Here is a 17,403-nt window from a genome sequence, read left to right on the forward strand (position 1 = left end):
AATACAAGGAAATGAGTATTTTAGAGTCACACTCAAATAGTACTAGGCTGGTTATTGGAAAGTCATGGTTTGTAGGATAAAATAAATACACAAAACCTCAAAATCCCTTGAAACTCACATTAGTTTACAACATTTCACATTCACTGGCAAAACAAAAGGCATACAACTCTTTAAGTACTTTCAACAATTCACTCCCTGCATAAATTGTAAAACAACATTTTATGGCATTGGCAACCATGCAGTGAATATGTATATCTTTTCAAACATAATATTTGAGAGTTTTCTTTTAAGGTATAATGAAGTGAACGTTTTTTGACATTTACTATGTTCATGCTTTTATATTGAGAAAGTGAGGCACTCATGCTAAAGTAAGAGGACAGAAATCAGTGCTTGCAAATTTTATGACAATATGTTATGAAACGTGACACAACTTTATGAATGTTACCAGGAATAGTGCCAATTAAACTGTCTCTCTTGCTCATCTGTCAGAAAATACAAGAATATACATCTCTGACAAGTTCTTTCTATCTATCTGTCATTGGAAATCTAATGGCCTCAGTTCTCACAAGGAATAGTTAGAGAGGAAAAAGGATATGATGGAACACATGAAGATAATTTAATATTAGAAGAAATATCCTCTTTGCTATCCCTGGAAACAAATAATCAACTAGAAATAAGTATACATACAGATTTCTTCATTCTTATAGAATACCAAAATAAAAGTATTTTATCAGTCTACATAATAAATTAATAATAAAAATAATATACTAACAGATAGAAGAATATTAAATAATAAATATATTGAGTCCAGAGTAACATATTATATTTATACATACTAAAATTAAGACATTATTTTCTGAGCTGTTTATCCTCTGACCGTAGTCCATTAAGGGAATAAAATACAGACAGAATATAACATTCGTCGGCAGCCGTCCGTCTCGAGAGACGATGGTGTAGCTTCTTAAGTGTCTATCTGCACCGCCGAGAATGGCTGTGCAGTCCGACTCGGGAGTGACACGGCATCTGTCTCCTCCCGTGTTGAATCGACATCTTGCGATGACGCTGGAGTGTCCTCTCCAGTGGAGCTGAAGCTACAGAGCCTGGGCAGGGTGATATGGAGGGTCTGCTGTTGCCCATGCAGCAGACCCCCCCCCTCTCTTCGCAGCTGAAGGGTCCAAGGGAAAGACGGAGTCGATACAGCTTGGCTTCAGGTGCGCCGCAGGAGTTGCCGGTGTTGACTACAACGTCAAACCGCCTTAGGGACTCCGGCTCCGGATTTTCTGTCGGGGTTTACTCCCTTAGCCCTTCCCCAGAAGAGGTATGCCGCAAGGCAGCGGAGGTTTTTTGGAGTCAGAGTTTTCCTTCTCTGATGTACCCTGACTGGAAGATCGAACCAGCGACACTTAGCTCGCAGGCCGACGCTCAATCCACTGAGCTAAACCAGCCAGAGCAGGATGAATACTGTGATTGATATCAGCCAGTTTGGCATGAATTCTCTCTAAAAATAAAGTGTTGTGCGATTAGCGGTTGGTATCCCCCCTTTATTGCTAATTCATTAATTTTTCTGGATTTGGGTTTTGAGCAAGCCTGCATACACTTAAGAACATATGACTCAAATCAGTGTATGGCCCTGGGAACTCTGGCTTCTATAGACTTCAGTATATATTATATATTAACAATACTTTGGCTTTAAGTGTTATTTATTAGCTGTAAATACATGTGCGTATGTGTAAAGGGGGTTGTACATATTGGGAAGGTTGTCTGCATTTCTAGATGTGTGGTGCTAACTTTGTACATGTCTTTATCAGTGACAATCTCACTGAGCCAACTTACTCTGATGAATATAACATTACCTTACGAGCATTCATCACTTTAACAGCTGTAAATGCACCAGTCTTTTCATGGAGTCCCTGAAATACAGGATAGTAATAGACATCAAATGCTAGCCATATAATCAAGCAACCAAGCAGCAAAGTAAAAAATATTTAAATTAAATAAGGTCAAACACTATAGCCTATCATGAAATATAAAATATTATATAGAAAGTAAATATAAAGTATTGAATACATAAGATATTAAATTATGAACATTTGAAATATCAACTATTTCACTGAAAAAAATAAAGCAAGTCTTTGGAGTAAGTTTGCTTTTTTTCTTTTTTATTACAGTATTTTTGATATTTAATATATCAGTATTAGTTCATGTGTACAACATAGCAATTTTAGATTAATATACTTTATGAAGTGATCACCACAATGTGTAATCACCATATGTCACCACACAAAGTTATTATAATATTATTGATTATATTCTCTATATTCTGGATTACATCCCGATGAGTTATTTCTTTTATAATTGGGTGTTTCTATCTCTTAATCCCTTTCATCTTTTTCACCCAGTCCTCCAAGCCTCCTTTACTCTCACAACTATCAGTTCATTCTCTGTATCTATGAACCTGTTTCTCTTAGGTTTGTTCATTTATTTTATTCAGTAGATTTCATATGTAAGTAAAATCATATAGTATTGTCTTTCCCTGTATGACTTATTTCACTACCATAATACCCTCTACATTCATCTATATTGTTACAAATGGTAAGATTTCATTCTTTCTTAAGGCTGAGTAATATTCTATTTCATACACACACACACACGCACACACACACACACACACACACACACACACACACACACGGTTGGCCAAAAAGTCCATTTAGTTTTTTTCTGTAAAATAACAGACACATTTTTCATTTTCTCCAATAACTTCATTATTTTGGGTATTTTCAGTATATTGGCTATATCCCACATGATATAACATTGATTGTTCTCAGTCAATATCTCCATTTGATCATTATCAACTTCAACTGTCCTGCCCAAACGTGAAGCATTGTCCAGCAAGGAGTCTCTGGCATGAAACTTTGCAAACCACTTTTGATACATTCAATCAGTTACAGCAACTTCTCTAGACACTGCAGAAGTCCTTTGTGTGTGTGTGTGTGTGTGTGTGTGTGTTTCTGTTGTATTTTTAACTTTCTTGAAATAATAAAGCAAAATATACCAAAAATGTTGCATATTTTTCCACTTTTAATATTAAAATGGTTATACAAAAATTCACCAATTTTTTAAATTTGTTTTATTGATTATGCTGTTACAGTTGTCCCAATTTCTTTTCTGTCTGCTCCCCTCCACCCAGTGAAGCCCCCTCTCTCCAGTTGTCCCTCCCACATAGTCCATGCCCATGGTTGTGTATATAGTTCTTCTCAACATATTCCTGTGTACTCCATTCCCTCCTACTATGATTCTTAATTTCTGCATCATTTCCTTCCCTTTTCCCCTTCCCCTTCACTGCTGACTCCCCCAATATGTTCCCCATACCTATAATTCTTTTTCCACTCTTGTTGCCTACTTAGTTTGCCTTTGTTTCAATTCCCTAGCTTCTGTTGTTGGTTGTTGTGATACAGTTTTCATTTTAATGTTCATAGTTTTGATCCTCCTTCTTCTACACAAGTCCCTTTAACATCCCATATAACAGTGATTTTGATCTGATGAACTACTTCAGTTTTACTTTGTCCTGGAAGCACTTCCTCTGCCCTTCTATTCTGAATGACAGCTTCACAGGATAGAGTAATCATGGCTCTAGGTTTTTGATTTTCATTACTTTGAATATTTCTTGACAGTCTATTCTTGCCTGCAGAGTCTCCTTTGAGAAATCAGTTGATAGTATTATTGGGACCCCTTTGCACATAATTCTTTTCTTCTCTCTTGCTGCTTTTAAGATTCTCTTTATCTTTAATTTTTGACATTTTGATTATAATATGTCCTTGTGTGGTTCTCCCTGGGTCCAGTTTTTTTGCAACTCTATGTGCTTCCTAGACCTGTAAGTCTATTTCCTTCCCCAAGTTAGGGAAGTTCTGCTTCATTATTTTTTCACATAATTTTTCAATTTATAGTTCTTCTTCACCTTCTGGCAATCCTATGATTTGGATGTTGGCCTGCTTTTAGCTGTCCCATAGGTTTCTGATTCTCTTCTCATTTTCCTCACTTTTCATTTCCTCTTTCTGCACTGGTTGACTGTTCCTTTCCTATGTTCCAATTTGTTGATTCGATGCCTGGTTTTCTTTTCCTCCCCACTAGTTTCATATGTGTTTTTGTTCCTTTCAGCAGGACTAGCCTTCATTCCTTTCCCATCTTGATTAAGATCTGCTGTTAGGTCTGTAAGCATTTGTATAAACAAAGCTCTGAACTGTGCCTAAGAAAAACTTCCTATCTGCTGCTTCGTTAGATTAGATATTTATTGTCTGGTCAGCTGTGTCACCAGGATCTCTATCATGATCTATGCCATCCTGACAGTTTTGTGTTTACCTTGGTTTCCTAGGTAGGGGTGTCAAACCTTCTACCCTATAGGGGATGGAGCCCCATGCACTCGTAACAACTGGGCAACCCTTCTCACCACACTGTGGCACTTTCTGTGGGGTCATGGGTCCAAGATGGATTCCTGCTGTTCACTCTCTGATGAGAGACCAAGAGCCTCCTCCTCCATCCCGAAACCACTCACCCCCCAGGCCTCAAAGTCCAAAGCAATGGGGGTCTGCCTTTCCTGGCATTGTTTTTCATCACTTTGAATATTTCTTGCTAGTCCCTTCTTGCCTGCAAAGTTTCTTTTGAGAAATCAGCTGATAGTCTTATAGGAACCCCTTCATAGGTAACTGTGCTTTTCTCTTGCTGCTTTTAAGAATCTCTCTTTATCTTCCACCTTTGGCATTTTAATTATGATGTGTCTTGGTGTGGTCCTTTTGGGTCTAGCTTGTTTGGGACTCTCTGTGCTTCCTGGACTTGTATGTCTATTTCCTTCACCAAATTTGGCGAGTTTCCCTTCATTATTTTCTCACATAAGCTTTCAATTTTTTGCTCTTCCTCTTCTCCTAGCACCCTTATGGTTTGGATGTTGACACGGTTAAAGTTGTCCCAGAGGTTCCTAAGCCTCTCTTCATTTATTCTGGTCCTTGTTTCCTCATTCTGTACTGGTTGACTGTTTTTTTTCTTCCTTGTGTTCAAAATCATTTATTTGAACCCTGGTTTCCTTCCCTTCACCACTTGTTTTGTGTGGATTTTCCTTCATTTCATTTAGCATAGCCTTCACTTATTACCTTATGTGTCTGCCATACTCAAGCATATCTGTCAAGCCCGTGAGCATCTTTATCACCAGTCTTTTGAACTCTATGTCTGTTACATTGGCTATCTTCTCATCACTTAGTTCTTCTACTGGAACCTTGATCCGGTCCCCCTTTTGAGGCATACTTCTGTTTCCTCATCTTGACAGGATCCTGTGTTTCTTTGCCTCTGTGTTTTAGGTAGAGCAGTAGCACTTGTTATGTTGTAAGGGGTGAAGCCTTAGGTATTTGTAAGTATGGAGCAACCTGTTTCACCATGTTGTGACACTATATGTGGGGGAGGGGTCTGAGAGGGAACAATGCCATTTGCTCAGCCCTCGCCCCTTTTCCAGGCGCTTCTTCCACTTCCATATGGGACTGGTGCCTCACTAGCTGTTGCCCTGGATATTGTATCCCAGAGTTTGTGGGTCTGCAGACATTCAAGGACCGTGGGGTCCCTTTAAACAAGCGGACTCTGCTGAGAGACCAGCAGTTTCTTCCTCCATCCCAACCCCCACTGGTTAGCACAGTCAGAAGCAATGAAGCTTTATTTTCCCCTGCTGCCGAGACCATGAGCTGTGTGGTCTGGTCTGGTGTTGGGAATACTCCCCAGGTGTCCCTGCCTAGTTTTTAAAATGTGTGACTACACTTTTAATTAGCCTGCTGCTGCCACCATACCGCGTCCTCTCCACCCCGGCTCCGCCCCTCCTACCTGTCTGGATGAGTACTTTTTCCTTATTTCTGTTTTTCGGATTCAAGCAGATCAATTTTCTGGAACTTCTGGTTGCCTCTAGTTTTGAGGTAATTGTATTCCTTCTTAGTTGTGGAAGGAGTTGCAGCATGTGTGTCTGGGCCTCCATCTTGGCTGAAAATCCCTTTTTTGTCTTTTGTTACAGTCTTTGTATTAAACTACACTTTGCCAGATATAAGTAAAGTTTTCACAGGTTTTATTTTTAATTTAAATTTGCATGGAAAATCTTTTCCCATGTCTTAATTTTCAGTCTGTATGTGTCTTCAGATCTGAAGTAAATATCTTGTATACTGGAAATGTATGGTCTTATTTTGAATCCATTCAGCTGCTGTATGTCTTTTGATTTGAGCATTTAGTTCACTTACATTTAAAGTAATTATTTACATGTTTATACTTATTGTCATTTTGTTATTATTTTGGTTCTTTTGTAGTTCTCTGTTCCTTTTTTCTCTTGCTATGTTCCCTTGTGACTGGGATGACTTCCTTTAGTGTTATGCTTGGTTTCCTTTCCTTCTCTCTCTCTTTCTGTCTCTCTCTCTCTCTCTCTCTCTCTCTCTCTCTCTCTCTCTCTCTCTCTTATTTAGCTAGTAAAGATATTTTGTTTGTAGTTGCCATGAGACTTATGTATAACATTCCATGTATATAGAAATATTTTAGATTCATGGTTGCTTGAGTTAAAAAACATACTAAAAGCACTATCTTCTTAAACCCTCTCCCACATTTTGTTTTTGATATCATATTATACATCTTATTAATTTGGCTTTGTATACACGTACTAATTATCGAAGACATAGTTTTACTCCTTTTTTATAAACGTTCATACTAGCTATGTAAGTGGTTGATCCACTACATTTACTATTTGTTTGCTTTTATCAGTAAGATTTTTTATTTCATTATTTTTATTCTAGTTTTGGCTTTTTCTGTTTAAAAAGTTTCCTTTTGACTTCCAGTCAAGATGGAAGTGTAGGGAGACATGTTTCACCTCCTGGAAAAATCACAGAAGTCATTTCCATTAAATCTCAAAGCAAGTAACAGCCAGAACTGTCATAAAGTTGAACTGTATGGAGGTCCAACAACCAAGGATTTAAAGAAGCCACATTTATCTAGATACATAGGGGGGGTCAGAGGTGAAAAGACCGGCAGAGAAGTAAGTAGATGCAATGTGGTAGAGAGAGGCGATGGCAGTAGAAGAGGCACAGGTGGTCTAATATTTATGTGTGGTAATTAAAAATTGGTAGGGATATCTTGCAAGTGATGATCATAGCCACAGGCCAGACCACATAGCCCAGGGTTCCAGTGCCAGGAAAATAAAACCCCATTAATTTGTGGCTGTAAAACTAATGGGGGTTGGAGCAATGGAAGAAACTCCAAAATTTTCAGGAAACCTGGCTTAAAGGGATTGCACGGGTTCTTAAAATATATGCAAACCCACCCATCCTTGGATTCAACACAGGGTAATAGCTGGAAGGGCGCCAGTTGCATATGGGAAATGGGTGAAGTAATTAGGAAAGCTGTGAGTCTGGGAAAACCTCCAGAAGCCAAGCAGTGGCACAGTTTGCTCTCCAAGTTCCCGCTCTCACAGAGCCACAAAGAAGTGTAGTGGGTTTCCCAACCCTGGCAATTATATAAAGCTCTGCCTTACATAACTTTCAGGTGTCTTTTAGAGGGAGTCAAAGCAGCTCTACCTAATACACAAAAACAAACACAGGGATGCTGTCAAATTAAGGAGGCAAAGAAATATAGCCCAAATGAAAGAACAGAACAAAACTCTAGAGAAAGAACTAAATGAAATGAAGATAGCCAAGCTATCAGATGTGGAGTTCAAAACACTGGTTATTAGGAGGCTCAGATAACTCATCGAATATGGCAACAACATAAAGGAAGAAATGAAGCTCTGAAATAAAGAAAATTCTACAGGGAACCAACAGTGAAGGGAAGGAATCCAGGATTCAAAAAAATGATTTGGAACATAAAGAGGAAATAAACATTCAACCAGAACAGAAAGAAGAAAAAAGAAATGAAGAAAATGAAGGTAGTGTAAGAAGACTCTGAGATCTCTCCAAACATGCCAACATCTGAATCACAGGGATGCCAGAAGAAGAGGAAGAGCAAGAAACTGAAATCTTATTTGAAAAAATAATGAAATAAAACTTCCCTAATTTGGCAAAGGAAATAGACATACAAGACCAGGAAGCACAGAGAGACCCAAACAAACTAGACCCAAGGAGGATCACATCAAGATGCATAATAAGTAAACTTATAAAGGTTAAAGATACGGAGAGAATTTTAACAGAAGCAAGAGAAAAGAAGAGAGTCACCTTCAAAGGAGTTCCCATAAGACTATCAGCTGATTTTTTGAAACTTTGCAGGCAAGAAGGGACTGGCAAGAAGTATTCAAAGTGATGAAAAGCAAGGACCTACAACCTAGATTACTCCATTTGGGAAAGCTATCATTTGGAATAGAAGGCCAGGTAAAGTGCTCCCCCCACAAGGTAAAGCTAAAGTTCATCATCACCAAGCCATTATTACATGAAATGTTAAAGGGACTTATTTAAGAAAAAGAAGAAAATCAAAACTATGAACATTAAAAAGGCAACAAATTTATAACTATCAACTTAATCTAAAAAAGAAAAAAAACTAAGCAAACAACCATAACAGGAACAGAATCATAGGTATGGAGAGCATTTGGAGGATTATCAACTGGGAGGGAAGAAAGGGGAGAATGGGGTATATGTGCAGGGATGAAATATGCATAACTGACAGGTACAAAATACACAGGGCGATGTTAAGAATAGTATTAGAAGTGGAGAATCCAGAGAACTTACATGCATGACCCATGAACATGAACTAAGGTGGGACTTCTGGAAGGAAGAGGGGTACAGGGTGGATGACAGGAAAGGGATAAAAGTTGGGACAATTGTAATAATGTAATAAATAAAATATACTTTAAAAATTCCCTTTAACATATATATATATATATATATATATATATATATATATATATATATATATATATATATATATATATTGTAATTCAGGTTTAGTGGTGATAACATCCTTTAGCTTTGTTTGTCTGAAAAACTATATCTTTTTTTCAATTCTGAATGATAACTTTGTTGAGGAGAGTATTCTTGGTTGTAGGTTGTTTCCCTTTCACCACTTTGAATATACTGTGCCACTACCTGTTGTCCTGCAAAGTTTCTATTGAAAAGTCAGCTTACCCCTTGTAGGTAACTAGTGACTTTTATCTTTAACTTTTGACACTTTATTTTTTTTTCAATTACAGTTGTCCCATTTTTTTCCGATTGCCCCCCCCACCCGTTTCACCACTTCTCCCACAATCATATCCCTCCCCGTTGTCCATGTCCATGAGTCATTTATACCCGTTCCTTGAATAAACCCTTCCCTTACATATCTCCCTTCTCTCCCTCTCCCCTCCCCCCTATTGACTGTTATTCTCCTCCTTGTCCAATTTAGTTCATTTGTTTATGTTATTCTTTAGTTTCCTGTATTAGGTGATATCAAATGGTATTTTGCTTTCTTTGCCTGACTTATTTCACTAAGCATAATTCTCTCTAGTTCCCTCCATGTTGTCGCAAATGGCAGGAGTTCCTTCTTTCTCTCTTCTGCATAGTATTCCATTGTGTAAATGTACCACAGTTTTTTGCTCCACTCATCTACAGATGGGCACTTAGGCTGTTTCCAGCACTTAGCTATTGTAAACAGTGCTGCTATGAACATATGGGTGTATAAGTTCTTTTGAATTAGTGTTTTAGGATTTTTCGGGTATAATCCTAGCAGTGAAATCACTGGTTCAAAAGGCAGTTCATTTTTAGTTTTTTGAGGTAATACCATACTGTCACCAAGATGAAAAGGAAACCAACCATATGGGAAAACATATTTGCCAATGATATCTCAGACGGGGGACTGATCTCCAAAATATATAAAGAGCTTATACAACTCAACATCAAGAAAACAGACAACCCAATTAAAAAATGGGCAAAGGAACTGAACAAACACTTCTCTGAAGAGGACATACAGAAGGTCCATAGACACATGAAAAACTGCTCAACATCACTAGCCATCCAAGAGATGCAAATAAAAACCACAATGAGATACCACTTTTGATATTTTAATTGTGAGGTTTCTTGTTGTGGATCTCTGGGTCATCTTGTTTCTGAGTCTTTGATTCCTGGACTTTGATGCCTGTTCCCTTCACCAGGTTAAGAAAATTTTCACCGTTATTTCTTCAAATAAGTTTTCTGTCACTTTACTCTCTCTCTCTATTTATGGGAACATTACAATTCAAATGTTAGTATATTTAATGTTTTCCCAGAGGTTCCTTAAACTGTCATCATTCAAAAAATTATTTTTGTTTCTTCCCCTCAATCAAGTAATTCACACTGATCTGGCCTACACATAGCCACGTGCACCTACTGCTGCTCCAGCCACATGCAACACCGCAGCCTCCCAGTGACCTACATGTATATGGAACACTGATGTTGGCCTCACCCCTGGTTTCTGATGGAGAAATGGGAAGATCTTCCAAGGCCAGATGTGGTGCACCCCTGAAGGCCTGACTCAGAAAATCACAAGATGGAGGTGTAGGTAAACACAGCTCAACTCCTGGCTCACTTCCTCAAAAAAACACATCAAAAATTACAACTAAACTACAAAACAGGCATCACCCAGAACTGTCATTAAATTGAGCTGTATGGAAGTCTGACAAACAAGGAATTCAATAAATGACTTCCATGCAGACAGGGAGGATGGGTAGAGATATGGAGACACAGAATAGTAGTCCCACAGCCAGCTGTGGTGAAGAAACATTGAGAGATATTCCTCATGAGTGAGTCCCACACCACAACACCCAGCCCAAGGTTCCAAAACTGGAAAGATAAGTCCCCATAACTTTTGGATGTAAAAGCCAGTGGGGGTTGGGGTGACAGAAGAAACTGCAGAATTATCAGGTATCTCCTCTTAAATGGCAGATAATGAACCCAGGACTTATGCAGACTCACTCCCTCTGGCTTCCAGAACCAGAGCAGCATCGAGAAAGGCACCAGTGGCATATGTGGAGAAACTTAAGTGTCTGACATCAGGGCGAGTGCCCAGGTACAGCTTTCTTCTGAACAAAAGTCCAGAGGCCAGGCAGTGGCCATTGTACCTTTACTGAGCCCTCCCCACAAAGAGTCACAGGGTGGTGACACCATATCTGAGAATCCATCAACCTAGTTCACACAGGTTGCCCAACCCTAGCAATTACCTAAGACTCTGCAGCATCCTACTTATGAATGCACCTTTCTACAATAGGCTACTAAGACAGGGAGTCAAAGAAGCTCTACCTAATACATAGAAAAAAGAAACACAGGAAAGCTGCAAAAATGAGGAGACAAAGAAACATGACCCAAATGAAAGAACAGAACAAAACTCCAGGAAAAGAACTAAACAAAATGAAGATAAGCTATCTATCATATTCAGAGTTCAAAACACTGGTAATTAGGATGCTCAAGGAACTCACTGGATACTCCAATACCATGAAAAAGACCCAGGGAGAAATGAAGACTACAGTAGCTGAAATGAAGAAAAAATTTACAGGGAATCAACAGTGAAGTGGATGAAGCTGAAAATCAAATCAATGATTTGGAACATAAGAAAGAAAAAACATTTAATTAAAACAGCAATGAGAAAAAATAATTTAAAAAATGAGGATAGGATAAGGCACCTCTGGGACAACTTTAAACAAACCAGCATTCAAATCATAGGGCTGCCAGAAAGAGAAGAGAAAGAGAAGAAAATTGAAAATTTATTTAAAAAATAATGAAAAAAAACTTTTCTAAATTGGTGAAGGAAATAGACATACAAGTCCAGGAAGCACAAAGTCCCAAACAAGATGGACGCAAAGAGGACCACACTAAGATGCATCATAATTAAAATGACAAAGTTTAAAGATAATGAGAGAATTGTAAAAGCAAAAAGAGAAAAGCAGAGTTAACTACAAAAGAGTTCCAATAAGATTGTCATCTGATTTCTCAAAAGAAACTTTGAAGGCGGGAAGGGACTGGCAAGAACTATTCAAAGTGATGAAAAGCAAAGACCTACAATCTAGATTATTCTATCCAGCAAAGGTATCACTTAGAATTGAAGGGCAGATACAGTGCTTCTTAAAGAAGGTAAAGCTAAAGGAGTTCATCATCAGCAAGTGATTATTATATGAAATGTTAAAGGGACACATTTAAGAAAAAGAAGATCAAAATTATTAACATTAAAATGGCAATAAACTCACAACTATTATCAACTGAATCTAAAAAGTAAGCTAAGAAAGCAGAACATAAACAGGATCACAGATATGGAGATCATTTGGAGGGTTATCAGTTGAGAGTATGAAAGAGGAGAATTGGGGGAAAGGTTAAGAGATTAAGTAGTACAAATTGGTAGGTACAGACTAGACAGGAGGATGTTAAGACTAGTAAAGGAAATGGAGAAGCAAAGAAATTAAGGGGTGATTGCCAGAGGTAATGGGGGTACCGAGTGGAGGGGATCAATGGGGAAAATTGTGACAACTGTAATAGCATAATCAATGAAATATATTTTTTTAAAGGAAGAAAAAGAAACAGTAAAAAATTATTTTTTTTTCATGTTCCAATTAGGTGATTTTTGCTACTCTGTCTTCCAGATCACTTATCTGCTCTCAAGAATTATCTAATTGGTGTTGACTCTTTCTAGTGTGTTTTTTCACTTTAATTATTATGATCTTCATTTCTGATTTTTAAGAATATTATGTAAATCTTTGTTGAAGTTCTTACTGTGTTTAGCCATTTTTTCAAATTTTGTGAACATCTGTATGACCATTACATTGAAATCTCTCTGATAGTCTCCTTATGTCCATTTCATTTTTTTTTCTGTTTTTTTGTCTTGTGCTTTCATTGGAAACATTTATTTGTCTGCTTATTTTATCAAATCTGTGTTTGTTTCTGTGTAACTAGGTATATCAGCTATATCTCCCTGTCTTAAAATAATGGCACAATTCCTCCTTGTTATCTGGGATGACTTTTTGTATGCAAGTTCTTGTTGTGGTTGGGCTACAGTTGCATCATGTGTGGTCTCGTGAATGGTGGTAGTCAGTTCGAAGCTGAGTGACTGTGAGACTTATCCATGATTACTGCAGCTACTACACTGGAAGGCAGGGGTGGTCTCCTTCCTACTTGTCTGGGGGAATCAAGCTATGAATATTGTGGGCATACTGGTGTGTTGGGCTATCACTGGCCCTGTTGTCTCTGAGGCTCTTTCTTGGCTCCTTCAGGCATGCTAGTGTGTGGGCACTGGGCCGTCAGAGCAAGAGATGCTTGGAGGGGTGCCAGTGCTGGCTATGGCCACCCATTGGATGTGATGGGGTGGGGGCCACTATGGAGGGGTGCCAGTGCAGGCTGAGCACTGTTTCCAATTGTGGTGGTGCAGAACCTGCATCAGCCAGGGAGAGATTTTTGGGTGGTTTGGGTCCTCAGGAGAATGCTAGTATTGGGGAAAGAAAATTAGGGAGTATAATGGAGAATGTCAGAAATGGTGCCTGGCAGTGCTGAAACAGCTAAGGAGAACAACAATTAAAAACAATAAAATGGCACCTGCTAGCACTTTTGTCCCTGGAGAAAGTTCCATCATATTCTTGCCCCCTCTAAACTTAGTCAATGTATCTCCCAAACTTAGTCAATGCATTCCATTTGTGAATTATTCAGACACATTTCAAACTGCTGCCTCTTCACTGGACTCAGACTGAGTGATTTTGTATGCTCCTTTAAGACTGGAGTCTTGGTTTCCTACAGCCTCTTGGCTATCTTGGACATAAACCCTACTAGATTTCAAATCAGTTGTTATGGGGATCCTTCTTCCAAATTCCAGTTCCCCAAGCTGGCGATCCCAATGCAGGGTTCAGACCTCTCACTCTTCAGGGATTGTGATAACCCTCCTACTTGTGGGTTGCTGCCCTGGGAGTTTGGTCTTGACTAGACCACATCTATGTTCCTCCTAACCTTCTAAATGTGGCTTTTCTTTCTATCCTTAGTTGTAGGAAATCTCTTATGCTAGTCTTCAGGTCATTCTCAGAAATAGTTGTTCTATATGTAGTTGTAATTTTTATTTGTCTGTGAGAGGAGGTAGGCTCAGGATCTTTCTACTCCAATATATTGACCACAGTCTTAGTTTTTTAATGTTTATATTAAATACTGGACATAATTGGTCATTTGAAGACACTACTTTCTTTGTATATTTAATCTAGATTTATATGGAACCAAAGCATCCAGATGAAAAGTAAAAATTTCTGATGGGAGATGGGGAAAAGGAGATACTCTACTGAACATTTTTTCATCTGATTATGTGAAGACACATTTTTCAACTGGATCTATCTTGACACACTAAACAAGTTTTTCCATAATTATCACAATTTAAGAATGATACATAATTAATTTAATGGTCTCTAATTCATTTAGTATGCCCTCAGTCATATGAAACAAATATATTTATGAAAGGACAAAGTTCTGAAAGTTTGTTTCTCATGAAATACATCATAAGTTGTAAAAACTTAGTCTTATACCAAATGCAATTATAAATTTCAAATTTATAATTTTCTAAAACAAATATACAAGTTTGGAATCATATTTATTAATTTGTGACTGGTGCCTTTTAAAATATTTAAAGTTACAGTCATAGAAAAAATTATTTTGGTGTTAATATAAGTAAGTCTTCTTGTTAGTACAATGCTAATCTTGTAGTTCTCTTACAGAATATTTCATTTTTGAGCTCTATTGGGTTAGACAGTGTCGCTTCAAAATTCAGTTCCTCCCATAACTTTACAATGTGAGCTTGAAGAGAAGGCCTTTGCAGAGGTAATCAAGTTAAATGAGGTCATACTGGATTACAATGACCAATGATTGGTGTCTTTATAAGAGAAAAAGGTGGAGACTTGGACACAGAGACAAAGACACTCACACAAAGGGAAGATGGCCATGTGAAGACACAAAGAAATTAGAGCAGTGGATGCCAAGGATTGTTGTCAACCACTAGAAGCTAAGGAAAAGAAAGGAAGAATTATTTCTTACATAAGTCATAGGGAGAATTGTCCTGCTAATGCTTAACCTGAAGAAGTATGAGAAAACAAATTTATATTATTATAAGCCATCTAATTTGTGGAGTGTTACCACAGCTATAGGAAACTAATATAAGGGCTTTCCAACACAAGGACTGTCACTATTCACAGATCTCATGTGAAAGACAATTTTTTTTTTACTTATAGAATGATCAAATAAGTGTTGCTGTGTCTGGATATTACTGTTAATATCTTGGGTAAACTATCAAATGAATAAATATGCACGAGATCAAGATTCCTCGACTTCAGGAAAGTGATCCTTAACTATATTGCTTGCTTATTGTCAAATCTCTTTCAGAGAGCATATACTTTGAAGATTATGAGTACTATTCTTAGATGATACCTATAAGATTTCTCATCAAAATAAAGCCAACTAATCAGTGATCATATAAGTTCAAAAAGTAAGAAAAAACTACCGTTATCACCAAGGTTACATGCTACATATGAGTGACACTTCTCCATTTTTCCCCACTGATTAAACTGACAGGATTTAATCCCATACATTTAAGGTTACATCAGTTCTATTGAGAAAGCCACTGTTGGTAAATGGGACCATGTGTCAGAAATGGACATACATTAGTGAGATAACTAAATGTTTTTAAAATGAGTCACCAATTTTCATAAAACAGAAAAAATCACCTCGGTACTACCCTCATTGTCCGTGATTTATTCTCTCACTTGAAATTTATACAAAATTATTTTGTCAGACAAGGTATCCTAATGTGGAATTTGAAAAACATGCTTCTGTATTTATAGAGTAAATAAACCACAGGTCTTTGAACCATGCACTGGGTTAATATACCTAACCATCATGTAAGCTGTCATAGAAGTCTAGTATATCAAGGTAATAGATAATTGAAAAATTGCTGCCTGTTAACCTACTATTTCAGAGAGTTTCTTATGAATCTTGAATCTTAATTTTTTATTTTGAAATAATTTTAGACTTAGATAATGGTTTCAAAGCTAGTACAGAGTAAATGATCATGGTAAAATTGTCAAAACTAATAATTTAACATTGGTCCAATACTGTTACTATACAAGAAATCAAAGGAAGACTGACACTTGGAAGAATAGTAACTAAATAATTAGGAAAAATCACCAAGGCTAAGATAATTAACATCTTGTACTTCCTATTAGTATGTACAGATGTGAAAGTTGCAAAGTGAATAAGTCTAGGAAGAGGAAAAATGATTCATATGTAACATGGTGTTGGAGGAGAGCTCTGTGGATAATCTAAGACTCCAGAAAGAAATATAAGTGGGTCCTAGAACAACTTAAGCCTGAAATACCATTGGATGCAAAAATGACAAAACTGAAGTTGTCCTTCTTCAGACGCATCATCACAAGGCAGGGTTATTTGAAAAAGATAATAATGCTGGGAAAAGTGCAGCAGGAAAAGAAGACTACCAAATTTGAAATTGAATGACTCTATAAAAGAAGTAATTTTCATGAGCCTAAATGATCTGAGCAGGGATATTGAGGACAGGATATTTTGGACACTACTGATTTCTAGGGTCACTAGGAGTCAAAACCCATTCAGTGGCATGTAACACACACACACACACACACCACACACAGTGGTCTTAATTACATTGTGGTCTTTATTTGGATTTCTAGTTTTTCGTTAATGGCCTTTTTGTAGGAACCAAACTTGGATTCCATAGTCCACTTAACTCTCATGTCTCCTGAGGTTCTGCCAGTCTGTGACAGTTCCTCAGTCTTTTTTTCCTGTTTTTTTCATGACCTTCATACTTTTCAAGAGTATAGTAAAGTGGTTTTGTAAAATATCCCTTACTTTGGGTTTGTCTAACATTTTCTCATGATTAGACTCAGGTTATAGATTTGGGGAAAGAACATCATAGAGTTGAAGTGCTCTTCTCATCACATCGTGTCAGGGATAGATAGCATGATCATGACTGATCACTGGTGTTATTAAACTTGGTTACTTGATTTAAGTGAAGTCTGCCAGGTTTCTTCACTGTAAAGTTACAATTTTTCCCTTTCATAGTCTATTTATTAGAAGAGATTTTCATTGCTTTTTAAAAGGAATAACACAATTTTTGAGCATTTATCTAGCATACTTAGGAGTTGTCTTGAGATAAATTGTTCTGTGGTGACATCTTGTGGTTCACTGACTACATAGAAGCTGTTTTATGATCTCCTTAGCCAAAGGCCATGTTGTCAAAAAAATATCATCTCGGTAATGAGATCTTCAGCCAAGACCAACAAATTCAAATTCCAGAATGTGCCTTTGTAAAATAACAATGTATGCTTTATAACAAATTAATTTAAAGTGCCATTTGTTGGAAACACATATAGAAAAATCTAAGAAGGGAGTTTGGTTTTATATCCTAGAGTGCGTGTTA

At 37.4% G+C, this 17,403-nt stretch overlaps 1 protein-coding gene across 2 annotated transcripts in view; it reads right to left on the bottom strand.

Moving 5' to 3' along the window:
* The window catches only part of NRK (Nik related kinase), a 220,249-nt gene that overhangs the window by 136,908 nt on the left and 65,938 nt on the right, over positions 1-17,403 (bottom strand). For both annotated transcript variants that reach the window (XM_090264658.1, XM_090264657.1), the window contains exon 3: positions 1,854-1,910. In XM_090264658.1, the coding sequence (XP_090120784.1) occupies positions 1,854-1,910 (57 nt within the window). The remainder of the gene's footprint in view (positions 1-1,853; positions 1,911-17,403) is intronic.

Source organism: Furipterus horrens, unplaced genomic scaffold (genome assembly GCF_987537825.1).
Source record: "Furipterus horrens unplaced genomic scaffold, mFurHor1.1.pri manual_scaffold_17, whole genome shotgun sequence".
In the NCBI taxonomy this organism is placed as follows: Eukaryota; Metazoa; Chordata; class Mammalia; order Chiroptera; family Furipteridae; genus Furipterus; species Furipterus horrens.